At 39.7% G+C, this 23,637-nt stretch overlaps 1 protein-coding gene across 4 annotated transcripts in view; it reads left to right on the top strand.

The window, feature by feature from the left end:
- The window catches only part of PLEKHA5 (pleckstrin homology domain containing A5), a gene marked incomplete at its 3' end in the record, with an annotated part of 223,792 nt that overhangs the window by 154,016 nt on the left and 46,139 nt on the right, over positions 1–23,637 (top strand). The window contains exons 9-15 of one of the 4 annotated variants that reach the window (XM_084256206.1): positions 3,050–3,165; positions 3,457–3,474; positions 6,789–7,256; positions 11,100–11,559; positions 14,265–14,348; positions 16,997–17,116; positions 17,906–17,959. In XM_084256206.1, coding sequence (XP_084112332.1) covers positions 3,050–3,165; positions 3,457–3,474; positions 6,789–7,256; positions 11,100–11,559; positions 14,265–14,348; positions 16,997–17,116; positions 17,906–17,959 — 1,320 coding nt within the window. The remainder of the gene's footprint in view (positions 1–3,049; positions 3,166–3,456; positions 3,475–6,788; positions 7,257–11,099; positions 11,560–14,264; positions 14,349–16,996; positions 17,117–17,905; positions 17,960–23,637) is intronic. The other 3 variants (XM_084256205.1, XM_084256207.1, XM_084256208.1) reach the window with 3 other exon arrangements.

The following is a 23,637-nucleotide window of genomic DNA, read 5'->3' as shown; positions in this document are numbered from 1 at the left end:
AATGGTGAATATAGCTGTGAGTGTCTTGGTTATCACTGTAATATTTTTAAAGGCTCCTGTATGGACTTATACATAATAAATTTGGGAGAGAGAGTTTTTATAAGAGTCAAGCACTTGTTTTTTAACACAGTTAATATACACTCAGAATTTTATAGGCTATTGCAGAGATATTCTTGGTTTGAAGTACGTCATTCACATCAGGTACTATAGAGAAAATATTGAAGTTGAAATGTTAATTTTTAATAAATCCTAGCAGGCCTGAGCCCCACTCGCCTGACTGACACTACCTGTCATCTCTGTGATGTGCTTATTTATGGGACACCCTCAAGTGAGAGGCCATTGTTATGTTCATTTGTTTTTTTAAAAGATTTATTTTATTTATTTATGCATACAAGAACTGGGGTACAGGCCAAAGGTGGGGGGTGGGTGAAAGGATTCACCAGAGACAGCATGGAGAGCAGAACAGGCAGATCTACTGAAATACACTGTTGAGGGGAGCAGCGGATAAGACAGGAGAGGTCTGCTGGGCCTTGTGGGTCAGCTCCCAGGCCAGGGATGGAACTCATGCGCAGTGGCTGGTGATAGCTTGGTAGCGCTGAGACTTTTAACCCCTGCACCACCAGGGAGGCCCCACTTGATTGTTTTATGTTTTCAAAAACAGTGCTTTGCTGTTTACTTGCTTATGACTGAGATAAGTTTGAGAGGTTATCTATTCTGTAAGTCAATTTTAAATTAAGGACTCTAAAGGGTTTAAGTAGAGATAACATGTTAAGGGAAAAGAGAAAAGTGAGGGTAATAATGCCATTATTTAACTGTTTATACGACTGTGACTGATATACAACTTTTGCTAATTAATGTGTTAGACTATTAACTGTGAGGAAAGAAGGGCAGGCAAGGTATAGTGGAGGGGACAGTGATAGATAGCCAGCCTCATGAGAATACCTGCAAAGACCTGTAGGTAACTTCATATTCAATAAACTTTATTAACAGTGTGACCCAGGTAAACAAATATTTTGAGATGTCATAGCAAAGTTTAATACTGACAAAATAATAACTTTATAAAATCTACATGTAGAACTGTGTGATATTATCGCTTATTAGGCCGGGGGTTAATGTTTTTGTTTTTGTTTTTTCATCAATTTGGCAAATACAGAATCAGAACTGTTTGTTCTGATTTTGCTAGGTTTTCAGACTCATTAAAAATGCTAGACTGTTAAAATAGCAATAAAAGTGACTTGCTAAATGCATTTCCTTAGTATTTATTTAATTTTTGTTTTGTTCTATATATAATAAGAATAGTAATTTCTGTTTCAAATTCTCTCTTCTGTGGTGGTGTTTCCTCTGAATTTGTGAGCCACTTTTATTACTAAGTCTGTTGATGTTGGTGCTACTGCTTATCAAAATGGTAAGTAGAAACTTCATAGAAAACAGCTAAACACAGTGATGGTAACTTGAATCTAGGTAGTGAACTTAGCCATTAGGTAGTAAGTGTTTCCTTCTGACAGATGACAGGCATGGGTATGATTTGTTCAGGTCAAAGTTATGGCTACAGCTGAATCTCTGAGCCCCCAGCCCATTGTCCTTCCATTAATCACAAAAGTGCACCATGGCTTTTATTCCTTTATCCAAAACCCACACAGACAGACATTGATGGTTTTGTATCTCTTACGTGTGCCAGGGAGATTTGTTGCTTATGGAGTTATTTTTATTATAGTGCGCATTGAATTTATTTATATCCTGATTCTTCAAGGGAAAAAAAAACTTGGAGAAGCTAATTTGACATCAGTCAGGCAGATAGTTGCAATCTTAGAGTAAAGCGTGAGGCTCCAGATTTATTCCTCTCATCTTTTTATTTTTAGCAGACTAACTTACATACTTAGTACTTTGCATTTACCTCATTCTATATTGAAATAGCCTTTGTTTATTTTCCCTTGTCTTTGAGTATCTAATTGGAAATCATAACAGCACTTTAAAATGGAATTTGAGATTGTTTCCCCCACAAAACTCCCTGCTTCATCCTCTCTTCCTGACACAGCTGCCCCTGCTGTGAGGTCTCTGTCGGCTCAGGGTCCAAGCTGAGCCTTCAGTGCCCATGTCTTGGTTCACAGACTCTCACCAGCTTCATCTTTACTTTGTTTTCCTTCTGTTTCACCATAAAACATAAAGTCTACTTAACGGTTGTCTCCATTGGCCTTCTTCCTCATGAACCCAAAATAAATACATTTTAACTCTTTAAACTCAAAAGAAAGCTCACGAAAAATACCATCGTGAATCACTTATAAACCTTTTATGTTTAGGTAGAGATGTCTATACATATTAGACAAAATACTGCAACAGCAGCACCTTTTAAGGACTAAAGGAATTGCTAACACATGCTACCATGTGTACTTTGCAATTTGTTGCTGGTACTGCCAGAATGTTCTTGAAAAAAGAGGTTGAAATTGATGTGGATATTGTTCATGGAACAGGCACAGGCTGCTGCTTCACTTCTTAACCTCTTTTCCTTCCCATGTACCTTTTGGTTTTAATTTTGAAAGAAAAATGGTGAAGGTAGAATAAAAGTTAATATTTCTCTATTTTTTAAGATTGAGTTATCTTTTTCTTTTCTCTTAAAGATTTATTTATTTATGCATACAAGAGCTGGGGTGTAGGCCAGAGGTGTGGGGATGGGGTTGGTGAGAGGATTCACCAGGGATAGAGTGGGGAGCCAATAGGCAGACTAACTGAAATATACTACTGGGGGAGCAGTAGGCGAGACAGGAGAGGTCTGCTGCACCATGTGGGTCACCTCCCTGTCCGGGGATCGAACTCATGCTGCAGTGGCTCCTGATAGCTTCATTGTGCTGAGACTTAACCCCTTGTGCCACCAGGGAGGCTCTAAGTTATCTTTTTCTTAAGTCATTCATTCTCATATCCGTATATATAAGGCAAGTTGGCTTTATTTGAAAGTTGATAGTGGTGATTTATGTAGGGAGCCACTTAACTTTCTTTCTTTTCCTCCTACAGATCCTGTATTTTTATTTAAAGTGATCGTGTCCTTTTCAATCAGGCAGCCCACCCAAATATGCGGACCTATTATTTCTGCACCGATACAGGAAAGGAAATGGAATTGTGGATGAAAGCCATGTTAGATGCTGCCCTTGTACAGACAGAACCTGTGAAAAGGTACAGGCTTGTAGGGGAAACAGTGGTGATTTCCACCTACATTTTATTCCATGCCTTGCAGGGATGTCATTATCATAGCACATATCATTTTAGTAGTCATTATATGAAATCATTTTCCCTCAGAGAGCACAAATTAATTCATGTTCTATATTAAATTAATGCACCTTTGGTTAGTTTGAGACCCACCTACATCTTTACCCTACCTTTCCTCTTCACTCATTTTCACCTATGAGTATACCGGGGTGAATCCAGAATCCTAAAATTCAAACTGAATGTTCTTTCTTCTTACAGAATTACCTTTAATTTCCGGTAAGTACATTTTTTTGATTGTTGTCTTAAACCTACACAAGACAGTATTTCTTAAGGTCCTAAATTTTAGAGGAAAGTTTATACTTATGAAGTAATTTCATTGTGTTTTATATTATAATGTTGTAATTTTTTTTTCAAGAATTATTTATTTATGCATACAAGAGCTAGGGTATAGGCCAGAGATGCAGAGGGGTGAGGGGATTTACCAGAGACAGAGTGAGAAAAGAACAGGCAGACTGACTGAAATACACTGCTAAGGGGAGCAGCGGGCGAGACAGGAGAGGTCTGCCTCCCCATGTGGGTTGCTCCCTGGCTGGCTGGGGATTGAACTTGTGCTGCAGAGGCTGCGGATTGCTTCATGGTGTGGTGCTTAATCCCTTGCACCACCAGGGAGGCCTTATGTTGTAATTTTTTTGAAGTTTAGTAAGTTGCAATAGAAAATGTTGATGAGTTTCATTTCTTCAGCATTTCTGGGTTCACTCTGATTGTTTTGTAATAAAGATTTTCAGAAAATAGTTCATCAAGCATTTAGATTTCTAAGTATATCTACTTTTTTGGTGGATCCTATCTCCTCTCTTTTGAAACACCCACACTCAGAGTCCTTGGTAATATAATATATAAATATGTACTGTTAAAATTAATCTGTTATTTTCCTTCTGTTTGAACATATGAATCATTTTAATATTCAACTATATTAAGAACTAGTGAGAGGAAATCTGTTTCTAAGACTATGTAAATAGCAGCTGAATGATACTCTTTAAAAAAATTATTTTCCTATAATGGGAAGAGAGAGCTGTGATACAACTAAATTTTTTTTCAGTCAATGACAACTGAGTATGTATCTTATATAGGAAGATGCTAAGTGGCAGATTTGGGCATTTTCCCCTCTTTTCAAGTCTGAATCAGCTAAACCAAAGAGCTAAGGGACACTCGAGAGAGGAAAGGAAGATGCCCAGGCTTGAACTCAGGGGCCCTAATTTTAAGAAAGAGTACCCTTATATATATTCTAGGTTAGGGGCTAATAAGAGGCAAATCCGCTTTTGAAATTCCATGTGTAAAAAAGACCTGAGTGGGCATAAAGATGAGCACTGATAACTAGGGGAAATGTGTAGGTGAAAACAATTGAGACTCTTATATATTCTATCTATAGAGTCAAAAATTCCAGAGAGTAGTTTAGAATAACAGAAGACAATATAGTAACTAAAATATGTAATTTCCAGATTTTTTCAGTGTTGTATATTATACTTATTTTAGAATTTCAACTTCCATTTTCTTGTAAGTTTCATTTTAAAAAAGAGTAAATACTCATAATTTAAGGTGATTAAAAATGACAATCCATTTTTTGGTTTCACTTCTGGCAACCTATTACTTAGATGATTTTGTACCCATAACAATTTTTAACCGATTGTATTAATGTAATTTGCTCAGTTTTCCCAGGAATTACTGAAATCCACTTATCCTGGTGGTGTTCGCCATTATATGGTAGAAATTAACTCTTGTTAGCTCTTGACATTTTTTCCTGTCCTATTAGCTTTAATTATTCAAATAAAATGTACCTAGTCGTTATGATAATGAATATAGGAGCTTTTGTTTCCTTGGTTTTAAGGTAATAGGCTCTGTTTCCTGTATGGCCAGAATACTTAGAAATATTTATCAGGGCATGTCACCTAAGAGATAAAACATCGTTTTTACCTAGAGAGCTCATTTCTTCTTTAAATTTATACACTTTAACCTGTGAATTTCAATGTCATAGTCCCTTAGTGTGGGAGCACTGATGACATTAAAAAACACAAGCACAGTTTATAGCCGCTGAGTAATTTTCATCTCCAAGCCCATTCTTTTCATTTTTTGTTTTTCCATGTATCCTCTGCAATAACTAATATGTCACTTTCTCTAATTAGATCACAAGTTCCACATTATTTATATTATCCTGGCATACATTTCTGAATCAGTTTTGTTCCATTTAGAGAAAAGTCATCATGTGTCTTTGGAATGACAGGTCTTTGGAAAGCATAGAGAGAATAAAAAGCAACACAGTTCTAATTTAAAATAATAGCTTCAGATAAAACTAGAAGTAACTAAGTTTAAAATATCTTTTCATATATTTGATAGTCAATGTCAATTTTAGTATATGTGCTGCAGAAGCAAACATGATACTCAGTGTCAAAACCACCACCCCTGCTGAACTTAACAAGGACTAATGGGTGTTTAGTGTAAATCTTCACGACTTACTCAAAGGAACATCACTTCATAGCCCTGTCCTAGTGTCTAATATTAATATTGCCCCACACCTAAATGTAGAGATAGTCCATAACTTTACTCCAAGAAAAATAACCCCATTTCTTTTCAATTTTTTCCTCACTGATCATACTCCCAGCTCTTACGATGTAGCTGTCTCTGTGTGGCTTACGTAATTTCTACACATCACTAAGTTGGCATTGGGGCCTCACCTAGGGTCCTCTTGCAGCCTTCCGTAGTGAAACGTGGAAGGTTGGCAGATCCGGCAAGGCTCCCAGGGATGCATTATCTTGACAGTTTCATGCAGGTTTAGACTCAGCTTGATCTTGTCAGAGCCTAGAAGTGATTTGTCTCAGAAAAGCTGGGTCTCATCAAAAGTCCTCGATATTGAAGCTGGGATGGTGAGCACTGAAACTGTTGGATACCCAGGCATGCCCTGTGAGCCAGTGGAGTTGGTTCTGCTCTGGAATTACTTGGTGAGATGGAATGATACTGGCAGTCAATTTGGTGGCCACCAGTGACTTGCTGGTCTGGCCCTCACCTCAATCCAATGAGCTTGTGCAACAGTTACCCCATTTACTGCAGAGGAGGTCGAGGCACTTGGAAATAGAGGCCATGCTGCAGGTTACCTCTGAGAACTTGAACCCAGGCTCAGGCATCAACCATAGGGTTCAGATCTCGAGGGCCCCACACTCATTTCCTGGCCATGCTGCTTATCTCTAGTGACTGGTGCTGATCACACTGTGTGATCTTGTGGTTTCACTGTCAGAGGATGGTCTTACTTATTTCCACATTTCTAATGGTAGGGTACATGTCACTTTGAATCCTCCAGTACTTCATACACTGTATATTTTGTTTTCTTCCCCTCCGCCCCCTTCCCCTTTTCTATTCCTACATTTTGGTGTTGTGCTTGAGTTTTCATACCACAACCCTGGATCTGTGCAGACTTGTTCTCTGGGCCCTCTTAGGTCCTTGGTAAAGTCAAAGGTAATTTTTCACTTTTCCAAGATTGAATCCGGGAAAGAACATGTGTATTAATTCCTCTGATATACTATGATCTCCTTCTCTAATTTCAGAGTGGACAAGGTTACCTCTGAAAATGCACCAGCTAAAGAAATCAATAACATTCCCAACCATAGAGTACTAATTAGACCAGAGGTCCAGAACAACCAGAAAAACAAGGAAATGAGCAAAAATGAAGAAAAGAAGGCACTAGAGGCCGAAAAATACGGGTTTCAGAAGGATGGTCAAGATAGACCTTTAACAAAAATTAATAGCGTGAAGTTGAACTCTCTGCCATCTGAATATGACGGTGGCTCCACATGCCCAGCGCCGGCTGGACACTACAGGCCTGTCCACATGAACAGTTCAGAAAACAGGACAGTCAACATCAGCCTGGCAGATCTTCGAGGCGGCATTCACTCCAGTGCAGGCCCTGTCCACGCAGAGGCTGACCGGGTCATACAGCGAACGAACTCCATGCAGCAGCTGGAACAGTGGATTAAAATCCAGAAGGGCAGGGGCCTTGAGGAAGAAACCAGGGGGTAAGTGTCTTGTCTCTATGGCTCATGAGCCAAGTGTCTCCATGCGGTGTTGGTGGGGATTGGTTCCAGAGATGCACACTTGTTTGGTCATCAAACCTTATGTGACAAGGAGTCTTCCACCCTGGTCCAGCCCAAGGGGAAGAAACTGAGCTTATGGGTAGAGACAGTGCTTGTCTGGGAGGCCTGTCTCCACCCCTTTTTCCCCTATCTTTTCCCAGCCTGCACCCCTGTGTAATCCTGTCCTCACACTCCCTGCCCTGTAGGGACTTGGAGCCACACCAAGAGGCAGAGGCGGGTCCTCTGTGGACATGCTGGAGAAAGGCTTGTGATCTCTAGTTCTCAGCCTCGTTCCTCATCTCTCTCAAACTCAACATGACTCATGATAGTTACCCATTCTCGCATCTATTCATTCATGCGCCTGCTCGTCCTGTCATATATTTATTGTGTAACTACTATATGCTAATTGTGGGGCCAGAAGGTAAAATTATGAGAAGAGAAAGTCCATACTTCTCATAGAGCCTCGTTCTTCTCTAATAGAGGAGAGTTAAATAAGCAAATGCAATGTGTTGACAGATCCAGCAAGGAGCAGCAAGTGCTGTTTGTCCCATTGCAGGGACCAGCAGTGCCCTCCAATAGTTCAGGCAGTCTTAGTGGAGGAAGAGATCTGCAGTCTGAGAGATGGGTCTAGAGAACAGGAAAAAGAATCCAAAGACATGCTGCACGGCTCAGAGGTGGCTGCTGTGATGAGGGATGAGAAGCTGGTAGTGTGCAGACCAGTGTTTTATGAAAACCACTCTGGCCATGGAATCCAGAGAATTAAGTGGCAAAGCTCAATAGTTACTGGAGAAATTGAAGTGGAGGAAGAGGGGTGCATTCAAGATACAGTCGGCCAACTAGTTGGTTGTCCAACTGTGCTTGATTGCCACTAGTCTCTCAGTATTAGCTTGAGATATTGGGGGAGATGATGAAGGACGCCCTGACTTTTGGCCTGATTATCAAAGGGGTACCTTTCACTGCATACACAAGATTTGGGAGGACAAGAAGGGTAAGGGGCTTAACTTTGAGGTGATTGTAGTCTGCATTTCCAAAGAGAGAGCTGGACACAGCTAAGGAATTGGACGTCATCATTACTTGAAAGTACTTAAAGGTAAGGAGGAAAGTAGGTGAAATAAAGACTCAGAGGAAAAACCAGCGTACCCTTGCCCTAAAGGAGGAGAAAGGATGGGCGGTGTGGGCATGAACTGTAAAGGAGACCAGAAATAAAGGCAAGAGGACATGGAAGGAAAAGCCCTTGAGTGGGTGAGAAAAAGGCAGGACAGTGGTCAAAAAAAATTGTTTAGAAGTGTCTTCATACGCAGGTGTATGTAGAGGTAAACTGAGCAGTCATAGTCACTCTTACTTCACAGAAGTAGAAACCCATACAACAGTGACGCCAGTACTGCTTTGATGGCAAGAAAAGTCATTTCTGTGACGAGGCTTCGTTTAATTGGGAAGCTTCTGGGGTGTGGCAGAGTTCTTGCCCTGGCTCAGCGGCCACTTGCATGGTGTGACAAGCAGCCGTGGTGGATGGCGCCTAAGCCCGGTGCAGTGTTTATTTCTTAAGCTTGCACTTGAAAGTAAATCACATTTTGCTTCATTTGAATTCCTTTGAGGAAAGAAAACCACTGAAGGAAACTGTGCTTTCTGAAAAACAAGTCTCAAAATGCTAGAAAGCAAGTTGGATAAACATAAACTTGCTGATAGTAACCTAACTTCCCATTCAACTTCCCCAAAAGTGGTTCCAGAGATGGCAGAAGAGCCTGTTAAACTTCCTGATCAGTAACTGGTCAAGCTGAGTAGAACAGGAGCCCACTGTTCATGACCATGTGGTGCTGCAACTCCAGTAAATACCTGTGCAACGGGGGTGAGCTCACACATTACGAATGCTTCAGAGCACTAACAGAGGTGTTCGGTGGAATTAGATTTTCTAAACTGGAACTTAAGCATTAGCTTAAGCAGTTTATGTGTGTGTGTTTTAGATTGAGAATGTATGTCCCTTCCCTATATGGGTTTAAGCGGTTTGTTTTTGTTTTCTTTTTCACTTATTTCCAAACAGGGTATGAAGTTACCATTATTTATATTTTATTTATATCACCTCTATAATATAGGTGAGTGTCTAATCCTGAATCTTTTGCATAGGAACAACTCTGTGATAGTTCTGAAGTTAGGAATGACCATGGAAGCCCAGGATACTGGGGTGAATTGCCCCAGTGCCAGTGCAGAGCTGCCTGGATGGAATTAAGTTCCCCGGCTCACACACTTCCTCAGCAGATGGCTGAGTGGTTACAGATTCTGGGTTCTTTCCAGCTTCTGGTTTCTGTGTTAAGAGAGAAGGTGGGCGTAGGAAGGGAGATCAAGCAGAGAAAAGGTATTAAGAGTCCCAGATCAGTAACTTCACATCAAGTCAAAACCTCCTGATCCATGTGATCATCAACATCTTTGACATTTTAACACCCAATAGGAGGTGACAAAATGTTGTGTAATTAGGCATGCACAATTGAAAAATATGCTCTATGGTGAAAATAAAGCAAGTAGGAGAAAGGTGTTGACTGAACATTGAAAGAAGTCAAGAGACCCCATTAATGGGGTCCCATCGCTCCCACGTTTGGTCCACTGAACTACACTTGATATTTAGAATACAAAATGCTAACATTTTGGATAAGGATACATAATGGGATATTGCTAAACATATAAACTTATGCCAATGGAGGTCTCTATAGCATAAATGAATGCTTATAATTTATTGCCTTTTTGTATCGATTTCATTATAGTTATTATTATTGAAAGTGTTACTGTGTTTGCATTTATAATCGGAATCATAACTATATGTATCTCTGAAGATAATAGGGAAGCAAAAATGCTAGCTTTATTTAGAATTTTTATTTGACTTTTTAAAATCCTTTTCACATAATGTAGCTAGCCTAGCCACAAAGGTACTAATGTACCTCTTCCCACAAATAGTCATGCATTTGAAGGAAATGAAAGAACCTATCACTTAACACCTGCAGAGACTGAAGCCCTGCCCTCTGTGGCACACTCGGCAGCTGACTCCTGCCCATACTTGTCAACTGTCCCCGCTGACCTAGTGAGATTTATGGAATGAGATTCTAGAAGTTTACTTACATAAAATCACAAACAAGCTATGGAGACAGACTTGAGATTCCATCTTAAATGTCCTTACTGCTAAAAGAAATACAGTATTCTTCATACTTTTTTTTAAAGATTTATTTATTTATACATATAAGAACTGGTGTATAGGCCAAAGGTGCAGGAGGTGAGAGGATTCACCAGAGACATTGTGGGGAGCAGAACAGGCAGATACACTGAAATACACTGCAGAGGGGAGCAGCGGGTGAGACAGGCGAGGTCTGCTGCGCCATGTGGGTCAGCTCCCTGAGCAGGGATCAAATTCTTGTCGCAGTGGCTAACTTGATAGCGCTGAGACTTTAACACCGGCCCCACTAGGGAGGCCCCAATATTCTTCATATTTTAAACCACACTATATTTTGTGTGGATTTGGAATTTAGTGTCAGCCACTTAGATATGGTTTGCTGCATGAATCCATACAGTTGAATTTCTTTCTTTTTCTTTTTTCTTTTTTATGGTTTGTACCATCCAGTTGAGTTTCATAAAAGGATGAAAATCTGCTCATTAATTTACACCTCATGTAATAATTAGATCTCATAAAATAAGAGTTCTGGTATATATGTTTTACTCAACAGACGAAAAAGAATGTACTCTTAGAATCAGGAAAGTAACTCCTCTCTGCTTCAGTTTTACAAGTCCATTTTTCTTCCCTTTTAGAGTCATTTCTTACCAAACGTTACCAAGGAACATGCCCAGCCACCGAGCCCAGCCTGTGGCCCGCTACCCTGAAGGTTACAGGACACTCCCTAGAAACAGCAAGACCCGGCCCGAAAGCATCTGCAGCGTGACCCCGTCCACCCAGGACAGAGCGCCGGGGGCGGAGGACAAGCGGCGGTCCATGCGCGGGGACACCATGTGGCAGCTCTACGAGTGGCAGCAGCGACAGTTTTATAACAAGCAGAGCACCCTTCCTCGACACGGGACCTTAACCAGTCCCAAAACCATGGTCAATATTTCCGACCAGACCATGCACTCCATTCCCACCTCCCCTTCCCACGGCTCCATCGCCGCCTACCAGGGCTACTCACCCCAGCGGACATACAGGTCGGAAGTGTCCTCCCCGATTCAGAGAGGAGACGTGACGATAGACCGCAGACTCAGGGCACACCCCTCCAAGGTAACCACAGCCCCTCCGTGTCTACTTTGCTCTGTGCAATGAGCCTTTTGTTTCTAGCACGCCCATCTTTTTCTCCCAAGATGAGAGACAAGAAAATGGGGAGAAGATGGTAAACACGGCAGCGTTCTTCTTGTTTTAAAAATTGAAGGAAGGCGACTCCAAGGGTCAGTGTCCCACATGTAAAACCTAAGTTTGTGCCACTTTCTCTTGGGAGCACAGAACCTCAGAGCAGACAGTCCTGCTCCTCCTCTGCTCGATGGTGCATCTCATTAGCTTTCCCTGCAGGTGAAGGCCACGTGCCTTTGCATAGGCTCTTCACAACATGCCATCTGACAATTGCCCTCTTCTGGCACACCTGCAGTCTGGCCTCAGGCTCTGCTCTTTGCTAAGATAAAAGTGCCCATGTCATGCCCTAACCAGCTGACTCTACAACATATTGAAACATTCAAGCATCTCCGTAGCTGCACCAATTAATATTCGAATGACAGTGTTGCCTGGTGGAGATTGCTTTCTAAAAATTAACCTGAAAGTAGAGATCACATTTCAATTTGTCTCTTATGTTGGCTTCAGCATCACTTCAAAAATTATCTGAAGTGAATTCAATGAGCACTTTGCATCAATGAGCAATAGTTTTTATCAGTTGACCAGTTCCCTAATGTCTTATCCTAGAACTAGAATTCAAAGGAATTTTTCTGGCTTTTTCTTTTCTTTTTCTTTCTTTCTTTCTTTTTTTTTTTTTAAAGATTTTATTTATTCATTTATTTATTTATACAAGCACTGGGTAGAGTCAGAGCGCGGAAGGGTGAGAGAATTCACCAGAGCCAGAGCGGGGAGCAGAGCAGGCAGAAGGACCGAAGTACACTGCTCAGGGGAGCAGTGGGAGGCAGGAGAGGTCTGCGAGCCATGTGGGACCCTCCTCCGGTGGCCGGGGAGCAGCCGGGGATCGAACTGGCGCCGCAGAGGCTGCAGGCAGCTTTGCAACCCAGAACTCAACTGCTGCGCTGCCGGGGAGGCCCGGCTTTTTCTTTTCAATTCTAAATTATTGCTTGCCTTACACCATTTTAAAATGGAACTTTTCTTACCCTTCTGACAGGCTGAAGCCTTCATTTGCATTATTGCATAAAGCATGTGCTTGATAGTTCTGTAAAGAAGCATTCAGTAGTGATTAATAGGTTCATCAGTAGTTTGTTTCGGAGGACGCTTTAGTTCACCTCACTGAAAAAGGGCTCACCTTGAGCGCCATTGTAATAAAATTCAATGTTCTGTCACTTTATATATCCAAAGGTTTAAATCACATTTGATAAAAATGAAGACAGTAGTCAAGAGAAATCTGATCCAATACAGCTTATTTGTGTGTGATTGAAAAGTGACTGAATTACATAGTCTCATTGTTTTTAATATGTTTCATATTCTTGACCAAAATTTCTCACCTGTTTGAACAACTAAGAAATATGTGTGCTCTAACCAGCTCGTCAACTGACTGTCTCTTCCTCTTCCTCCTCCCAAAACTGTTTTCCAACTTGGTGCTTTTTATTTTTATTTATTTATTTATTTATTTTTGCTATGTTTTCCTTTTTCTCTTTTCTTTTTTTAGTATGTCTTTATTTAGTAGAAGAGCTGGGATGTAAGCCAGAGATACGTACGGGGTAAAGGGAAAGTAAGAGGATTCACCAGAGACAGAGTGGGGAGCAGACCAGGGGGATTGACTGAAATACACTGCTGAAGGGAGTAGAGGGGAGACAGAAGAGGTCTGCTGCACCATGTGGGTCAGCTCCCTGGCTGGGATTGACTCAGGCCATAGGGATGATAGTGCTGAGACTTAACCCCTAGGCCTCCAGGGAAGCCCAACATACCATTTCATTTGAAAAACAAATGACAAACTATAGTTGTCGAGACTTGGTATCTCAAAGTGAAATGTGAGTCTGTCACTTCATGACAACATTTGAACTTTGAAGCAAAAATTAGAATGTTGGAGCTCTTGTGTCCGCCCCTGCGTGGGTCCCAGCTCCCCAGTACTTCCACATTGGGGGTGGTGTTAACAAATGTGAGTTACTGATAGTGTATACTGAAATGCATCAATGCAGCACACCAGTGCATAAGTCACAGTTCTGGCATTTTCCAGTGATGTTGATATTACAGAAGTCACTTGAAGTGCAGCTAGACCAAGGTTAATGCGACAGAGTATGAGTCACTGATTGGGTTCAGATGCCACTAACCTTTAAAAGAGCAACACACATCAGGCTTCTGTGTGGTATCAAAGAAGAATCTCTGCTGTTACAAAAAAAAAAAAAAATTCAAACTCTCCTCCCTTTCCTCATCACACATAATGAGTGGAGATTTCCATACACACTTCCACTTAGCACTTTCCACTAAGATGGACCATCACAACAGAATGAAACCAGAAGCAAATGTGAGAATCCAGCAGACGTGAGGTTTTCCAAACTGTCAGACAATGCCACGCTAGTCACTAAATTTCCTCTTTAAGAATGTAAAGGAGTCATGAGACCAGAGAGCTTGAGAACACTGAGCTAAACTGTGGATTCACTCTGCTCACCAGCAGTGTCAAGAGAGTTTAGTAGTACCTATTTATAAGCACTATGGCTGTTTTAATGGTATTTTATAATATGAATTAAAGATTTCTCATCACTGATGTTGACAAGACTGAGACTTCACCACAGAATTCATGTTGTGCCTTTATTTCCTAGCATGTCTATGTGCCTGAAAGACGGTCAATGCCAGCCGGCCTGACTTTACAGTCTGTTAGTCCCCAGACCCTCCAAGGCAAGACGGTGAGTATGGCTCCTTCTTTACCAGCTGCTCTCCCTGCACCTGATAGCATTTATCTGACTTAGCTTTCAAGTCAGGGAGGCACCTCCCAAAGAAAAACCATTACTGCTTTTGTAGAAGAGACACTTACCATGAGAATTTGGAATCGCATAGCCATTTCAGTGTCTCAATGCATGTATCTGGTTGTCTGACTATAGGATTGTATTTTCAAGGTGTATTGTCTAACCTGAGTGGGTTTCTTTACTTTGCTGTTAATTCCCTCATCCTTTGAATAAGTGGATCAGATCCAGCAAGCAAGCGTGTGTAGTCAAACTACAGGCCTACCAAGAAGTTTCTCATGTGGGTTTTTATATAGATTAATTTAGAGAGTCAAACAAGCTGGTTTTTCTATTTATGCAGAAAAGACTAAAAATACTAGGTTCAGCCAATATTTGTCCTTCCTTACCTTTTTCATTGTCAGTGTCACAATCACAAAGGAATTAAATTACCAGAACACTATTACTCTTCATTTTAAAGAGAAAGGAGGACTTTGCATTATCTTATTTTAATCCATCCTTTACCAGGGAAACTATGCTTTATTATCAGTAGGTAGTGTCCATTTTACTGAAGATGTGATTTGAGGACCTAATATCAGTTCTCTATTTAAAATTCTCTTCTTGCAGTGATCAAAACAATTTGTTCCTATGTGTGTTTTGCAGACATTCCTTTATTTCTTTTTTCATCTCTTACAAACTTAGATTTAAGGAAATATTTCTTAAATATTTTTTAATATTTCTTAAATATTAAACAACTTGTGGTTTATTGATTAAGTGTTATATAGACATTGCTTGACTAAAACTAAAAAACTTTTCAGTGTTGGAATTTTGAATTACTTCTAGGTCTGACGCAAACAGGTAAATCATAAGATAATACTAAATGTTGTATTATAAAATTTTGTACTTGCTCCCTCTAGTGGATATTTGGGTAAAATGTACTTAACCACCTCTCCTACTTTTGGTGGTAGTTAAATGTGCGTCATTATTTCACCTCAAAATGTACAGGTCTAGTAAACTTCCTAGAACCTTCTATCCCTTTTAAAAACTATTTTTTTAACTCCATAAATAATAAATGGGAGTTTTAAGAGTTCTCCTTTTAGGTTTCTGTCAAATACCATTCTGAGTTGTAGGCTATCCTAATTTCTGACTCCACCCTACCTTTCTTTCTGGCAATACCTCAAGAGCTTAATGTGATCCTAAAACATGAACTGCTCTGCCCTCAGTAGGTCAGAGGGTTACCCAGCCTGACAGCAGAAGCTAATTTTTGCCATGCTATTTCTCCTTTAAAGTCTCTCACACACATTCTTTGACGGTTTAATATAAAAGACCAGTGTCTGATGTATATAGTCAGTTTCACCTAAAGGATGCAGTAGTAAGTGTGGTTTACTATGGACATCTTATCTCATATTGAAGGCAATGATCTCAATAGAACTTCAAGTAACAATTAAAAATTCTTTCCAGCCCTTAAAAATTGTATAAAAACAAAGCAACAGGCAGTGAGCAAGAGAGCGCTAGGGAGGTGTTGTGGTGGAGGCAAAACAAATCAGCCTCAAGGGCACGTTCCAGTCTAGAAGCTTGAAGAGCAGGGCAGCCCTTACTGAGGAGCAGCTCCCTCTGGCCTGTCTGCAGCCTTGAATCATAGCAGGGTCCACAGAAGCACCAGTGGTGTTTTATGGCCTGTAAAACTGCCTGTGACCATACTTTACTGCGTTTCTAGCAAAGAAAAATATATCAGATTGGCCTGTTGAGGAATTTCCCCTGCCTTTGAAAATGTGTTTCCCTTAGCGATCATAGTAACTGGTCAGGAAACAAAAGGCTCTCTCTTCTCCCCCCAGAGTGAGGAACGATGTGAACTTTCTGTGTATTCAATACAGTTGCTCCTTAAAAAATAACAACTCATCTCTCGGTCATATACAATATCCCAGGGAAGCACCATCAGTGGCATTTAAAAGTACAAGTGAGCAGCTCTTGTCCCCAAACTGCCCATCTGTATCTATGCATGTCTCTCTCTCTCTCTCTCTCTCTCTCTCTCTCCCCCCCCCCCCACCTCCTCCTTTCTTTCTCCTTTTGGTAATAAACCTGTCCTTTTAAAATGTTAAAAATAAAGTAAAAGTAGAACCGGGAAGCAATGAATAGGCCCCAGGCTCTGAGCTCCCTAATTTGAAGAAGTTGTCCATGAACTTGAGTCCTCTCTACCTACCTTCTGTCCCCTGACAGCGCGGGGCTTGCAGGTGTTGTTCCCTTGCTGTAGAAGTCTTAGGTGTCATATTTAAGCATCTCTTTTAATCATCTTTTCAGTAGGGTTTAGGGACAAACCTTTACAGTGGTGTGTTGCATTGTGCTTTTTAGACTTAACTTTTGAATACCCACTCGCAAGTTCTGAGAACATGCTGTGGTATGCTGTGGTTTTGCAGTGTCCTTAAAGTAACAGTGTTCCTTCTGTCTCCCTAGATGTCTTTGCATTTATATAGACCTATCAGCATAGTGCTTGAGCACTGTGCTTGATGTCAACAATAAGAGCAAACTTGCCAAGACATCTTGGTTTAATATCTGTCACTTAAGACAACAATTAATCTGTTTTCCACTGTTTGGATTCTTAAATTGCACTGCTTCAGCCAGAGGAGCTTACACTGCTGCTGATAAAGCTGAGACGGCAGCAGGCTGAGCTGAGTAGTATCCGGGAGCACACCTTAGCGCAGCTCATGCAGCTGAAACTTGAGGCCCACAGCCCAAAGGTCAGCTATGAAGACGCTTGTCTGTGTGTATGCCATTAATTTTCAGCCACTCATTAATGCGTCCAGTTGGTGTCATTAGTGCTGAGCATGCCCCATACTATCCCTGCCGGAGCCCTGATTGCCTACTGACCCTTTGAGAATTCACTGGTTTACTCAGGCTGGACAGAAGATACAGGGATGATGCATTTCCTCTTAGCCTCCCACTCACCCACTTGGGGTTGTGAGGAAGGAAATGCATGCAATTTCTCACCAATTGCTGTAAATTCCACATCTGGTAAAACAGACACTGCAAAATCCTGTAAGTGCCAGTAAAGTAATACGTTGAAAATTGATTATAGTTTTAAAATTAATGACGTTTTCATGTCAACATCTAGTTTGCAGATATTTCTTTTGTCCTTGATTAAAAGAAGGAACATGTAAACATTTCTCAAAGGGTTTAATGGCCTCTCGTATATGGGAAAACTCAGAGTCATACCTTATTGCAGAACAGAATGAACTTGTAAAGCTTCTAACATGAAACTGCTAAAGCCATTTGAAGGGATTTTTTTTTTTTTTTTGCTTAATATTCCAGCTTATTTGCATGTCTATTTAATTTCTTACAAAGCTAAGTTTAATTTTGCAATAATTTGACACATCATTTGTACCCCTTTGCAGGGAGCATGTGTGTGAGAGTTGTCATGTACTATGACATAAAAACTTGGGTGAACTACCTGTTTTTCTTATTCTAAAATGACCTTTTCATGAATTCTGCACCCTCTCTCTACCCCATTGTTTCTTGATGCCTACTAGAATGAAATTCTTTCACATCATCTTCAAAGGAACACCATATATTTGGATCATCAGGTGGGATTTGTGGAATTTTCTTACTTAATACGTAGTACAACCTTTAGATATAGGACAGTTTTTCAGGCCATTCAGATTTTTCAGTCATTTTGAATTAGTTTGATGGTTATAAGTGACAGACTAAGAAATACCCAAGGGGGGATGTGGGGAGGAGGTCTCAGGAACAGCATAATAGCAGGTGGAAGAGCAGTTGTGGAGGTGAGAGGTTGGGTGCAAAGGCTGAGTCAGCTGCAACTCCCCTATGTTTTTTCTTATCCCAAGGAAACTCTTCCCTGTTAAGGCTCATCTAAGCTTGGAGTTGACCTAATGAAGGAAACTGTCCCCACAATGCAAATGCCTTGTTAGGAGGTCAATGTGTAGACCCAGTGGCTGTCCCCAAGATGAAATGTGCCACGGGCATCTTTTTTAACAGTGCCCCTGTTCCCTGTTCCCCCTCTCCTCCTAGGGGTGGGTCCTTCCTCAGCTCTAGTCCTAGTGGTGCCAGTGAGTGTGGTTGATTAAGGTGAATGTTAAAAATTTGTGAACAGGAACTGACATGCCCATATTTTAGTTCTGATGAAATTCTTATATATAGAATTTTTCCCATGAATGTGCTATTTTTATGCAAATTAATTTTTTATATATCAGTTGTAATGTTCAAACTTAAATATTTTATCAAATGAAAAAGATTACTGTGGAAAATGCTGTAAGACAAATGTTTACATATTTATATTTGCTGCTTGTAACAGGATAATGTAGTACTTTAAATTAGTTATGTTTAAAGAGGGATTTTTGCATTAGGACAACCCTTTAAAAGATGGCAAGTCACTTTTATTTTAATCTTGAAAAGAAATATACACTTGTCAACATATAATTCATTTTCCCACAAAATGTTTTCATCATGATTTTGCTTGTTGCAAGGCTTTAGAAGTCAGCATTTCCTGAATCAAATTCATATCTTCTCTCCAGAGACTGCTGCTGTTGACATGGGACCATGTCAACATGAAAGCTATCTAGTAAAAACACATTAGCCAATAAAATAGTGACATAGTTTTCCCACAATTCCATACTGCCACGGAGCTTCTGAGATTGCATGGGGAACAGCTTTCTTACAAGCTCCTTTGTCAGTAGCTCAAAAAGCAATGAGATATTACAAAAGTTGGACTTAAGTGATATTAAGTGTGAATCTGAAGTTATGCAGAATTTCTGGGAATAAACCTAGTTTATTGTGGTTTATTACACTCCTCAACAAATCATGATGGGCATGGAAGACATAGAACTTTAGAAAATCTTACGAAAGAACAGGTAACTATGTCAGAAATACCACACTTTGTGAAGATGCTTCTCGCCAGCTGCCTTGCTCATGCCCACAGATCCTGCCAACGGAACGGGCTGTGACTCCCCCACACACATATGTGCTGCTGGGTCTGTCCCGCTGCTGTACGCCAGTGGTTCCACAGGTGACTTCCAGAATATCCCAACTTCTTAACGATCCTCTAGTCTCTTGATCTGGCAACAGAGTTTCCAGAAAGTCACCTTTTTTTAATTTGCGTTCTCAAAAAATGTGATATTATTCCAATTTTTAAATTTTGTGACAATGACAATTACAGAATTCGCCTGTTTTCAATGTATATGTACCTTGTAATTAGACTATTTCTGATGTCAAAAATTGGGGCCATTTTTAGATAATAATTAGATATGGTGTCAAAACATGGTGGGAACTTTGTCTAGAAATTCAAGTATGCCAATCTATAATACACATAACATACATATATCCTTGAGGTTTCCTAAAGAAAAATCTCTCTTTAAATAAATCAGAATTTTTTGTGGTTTCAAATAATTGCATTTATGATAAATGAAATATTTACTTTTGAACTACCCTATATTTTATTTCCATAGTTCGATTATTAAGCTATATTTTAAATTGTTCATAAGTTTAAATTGTAAAATGACATTTTTTTATTTGAATTTTATTTCATGACATTTTTAATGTCAATTTTTCAGTAAGTTTAAAGCTCAAACATTTCCAGCTTTTAATCTTGTTACTGCCAGTAACCTAGATTAGATTACCAGGTCTGTTGTGTTCATAGGCATGATTGGTTGCCTGGGTTTATCAATTGAATTAATCAATTTTATATAACTAAAATGGGAAGGTAGATTTTAAAAACTTAAAGTCAGAGGAAAAGGCTCTGGTCTTTTTTTTTTTTTTACCATATATCACAATAAATGTGAATGTGTACTGGTTGATACTTTCAATACTTATTTTGCTTGCTCAAATAAATCATCCTAATAGCCTAAGGCCAGCAACCAAATACAGTCCCGCTCCATGTCACATACCACAGTTGTCAAAAGAAAATTTTTAATTGATTTAAATTCTCTTAATACCTTTCATTGTTCATGAAAAATTGAACCTAAGGGTAGCCTCTGAGTTGCTTCAGAGGCAAATTCATTTCTTTTTATTTTTTACCATACTACTTATAACAAGAAAATGCCTTATCTGAAATTCTAAACATTTACATATTACGCAGTCCATTCAAAAATCATGACTTCTGGTGCCTACAGCAAAATAATTTGATGTCTTAGTGTCACCATTATGAGAGTGAATTGTGTAGTCATTTTATAAAATAATAAAAGCTAGACTGATTATATAGTAGGGATTTCTGCTTTTTGTTTCAATTTTGAAGCACACTATTACGGTCTGTTTATGCTTTTTTTCCTAATTAGTAAACCATTCAAAGTCAACATTTATTAAGGCAAACCTGGGTTTATCATTTCTGAGAGTTTTAAGACAAGATAGTCCCAAAGTATTGCCTGTGGACAGACAATAATCCTAGCGGATATCTTATATACCTCTTACAGGTTCTCTGCAGAAAATGAACTAATCTAATACATTGTGTCAATAGCTCATTTCTTCTTACTCAGTTTACTTACTTATCACTGAATATTAGAGAAAGTTTTGATTGAAAATCAAAAACTGAAAGTTTTTGAACTTGCAACCTAAAACATAGCTGCAGAGTGGATTGGACATTTATTAGCTCTTTCCTTATTTACTCCTCTGTTGAACAGAATATAGAAAAGAGAGGAGGAGAAAACAGCAGTAAAATCTTCAGTGACTCTGACTTGCCAGAGAAGTAAATTCAAGAGTATTAGCAATTACGGTGTTATCTTCCCCTCTCAAGAATAGTGTCCTATTGCAGTTCTTTGAAAAGAGAGTATCTTAATGCATTCTGTTCTCTTTTCAGAACAGAGTAGGTTAAGTATGAGTTTTGAACAACATGGCCCTGCTGAAAAACTTTTTGATGATTAAAACTTCCAGATGTTTCCATAGAACCAATTGTAAACCATTTGTGTAAAATTGCAGTAACAGGTTCCCATGAAGCCTTCTGGATTTCACTCTAAGACACAAACAGGGCATACTGGTTGTTTTGGTTCCTGAACCCTTAGCTAGCTAATAAGTGTTGTTAAATCCCAAACCAGACCACGAAAGACTGTATTTAGCAGAGCAGTAAACTTACAAACTGGACTAACAGGATCAGACACCCTCAGTCTACATTAAAGAAAACATCTCTGAGGAACTATGTTAAGGCAGCCAGGCTGGTATCTGAGGGACATGAATTTCTTCTTCAGCAAGGCTAGCCCTGGGAGTGGGGACTTCATCTTGTCACACAGCTTCTTCCCAATATGTAGTTGTTGATCCAGCAACAGAATAAAGTTGGGATTGTAGCAGCTAGGCCAGGAGCTAGAGAGGAACTAGTAACAAAAGCTAGAGCTTTGCTGATCAGTCATGAAGGGAAGATTAATAGAATTGGGGAAACTGGAACTTGATCCCGTCCCTATTTTAGTTCTTCCCTCCATTTGTTGCTTTCTTCCTCATTTGCTTTTTCTCTAACTTTCCCTAATAGTGATTGAAGAAGTGTTATGAGGGAATTTAGATGATGTCCCCTTTTCCTTCTTCCTGAGACCTGCCTGCCGGCTCTCCATGTAGGCAGTGATGACAGAAGATGAGATGAGAAGAACTAAGGGATAAGTAGGTAGGTAGGGATGAACAGAGGCTCTTGAGACTTAGAGTTAGAGCAGTGCTTCCCAGTCTTTTGTAGGCATGCCGCCCCCTTGTGGGCAAACTGAGCACATACCAAGCCTCTTCCCCTTCACCCCCCCCCCCCCCCCCCCATTATACCATGTCAGTCTTAGCCACCTCCTGTGAGAAGACTGCTACAAAAATGGCTTTGGTCTTCCACAAGTTCGAGTTTTATTTTCACTGGCGCTGCAGCAGGTTGTTTGTTTGCATCTTTTAAATTAAAATTGTACTCTAATATTAAATGTGATTTCACAGACTGCTCTTAAAATTATGAGTCTGCCTTTACCCTTCTCCCTTCAAAAGTCACTGTGTTTAATTGCATCAGAAACATCTGTGTGAGAATGGAAAGGAGGGACATAGTTCTATCAACTACAATTCAGGTCGGGGTTGCCTATTCCCAGTGTGCTCAGAAGTCCTTTGTAAAAAGAATCTGCCTCTGCTACAGTAATTTAATGAAATTCATTTGCTTTTACCCAGCTGGAGCTATCTCCCCCCAGCTAGAACATACTTAAGTCATTTCTAAATATAGCTTCAGATAGAATATTCTTTAATACCAGATGTCTAAAGGAACTTACCCTCAAATTCTCATTGAAAAGCTAGAGGTTTCCCATGACAAGCCAGTTTGCTATCCTACAGTAAAAGAAAAATACAGCTCAGGCATCTCTGTGGTATTCTTGTTTGCATGAAAATGTTTAAGGTTTGTAAGAATCAATAGCTAAACCTCTCATATTATTAGTGCATTTTAAATGCTTATAGGGAGGATTAAAAAATCATTTTTGTTTAATGCTTCAAAAACATCTTAAAGAATAAACCAAACTCTCTAACATACAAATGTTTTATGGTAGCATTCAGATTTTATGATGCAATTCTTTTTATAAAAGTATTTCATGAACTCTGTGCTAAAAGTACTACTGACTTGTGGAAGAATTCTGGGTTTCTGTCATGGACTGCTGTGGACCTTTCTCACCAGTGTGTTTTCTATATCCTTTCAAGAAACCACAAAGAAAAAACTATGCAGACAGGAACTCTGACCACTTTTAAACATAAGTATGCCATGGAAAATGCAAAAAAGGAACAATTAACTGGGTGTATATAATTGGTACTGAAACCATTCAAGGTAAAAATCCAAGAGTACTTTTTTGCAGTTTGTTCTTTGTGTTCTTGAAAGACAGCTTCCCTATAAGGGAAGAAATGCTAACAAGATGATTGAAAAGATTCTTGATGGCTTTCATTGTTCATGTCAATTCAGCAACTTCATTCTATTGAACTATAAAGCAAGATCCCATTTTCTCTAATATTTCAAGGGGTCCTGGAGCTTCTATTTTAGGGATGATTGAGAGTTAGAAGAAGTAATGTTTCTGGGGCGCTGTAGAATAGGCATTTGGAAAAAAGCAAACTAAGGAAACTGGAAGATTGAAAGTCTGGTATTTAACACTTAACTAACCCAAACTAGTTACATGGTGCAGAATTTCTGTTTTCTTATGCCAGGCTATTATAAACCAATCCTGTTTCTTATGTCTCTCACCCCCTACTTTCTTTCTTTCCCTCCCTCTGAATATTTCATCATAAAAGTGGGGAGAGGTGAGTGAAACTCAGAAAATTCTCAAGCAGCATATGAGAT

The sequence above is a fragment of the Talpa europaea genome, assembly GCF_964194135.1.
Source record: "Talpa europaea genome assembly, chromosome: 15".
Taxonomy (NCBI): domain Eukaryota; kingdom Metazoa; phylum Chordata; class Mammalia; order Eulipotyphla; family Talpidae; genus Talpa; species Talpa europaea.
This window is presented reverse-complemented; position numbering and strand designations above follow the sequence as displayed.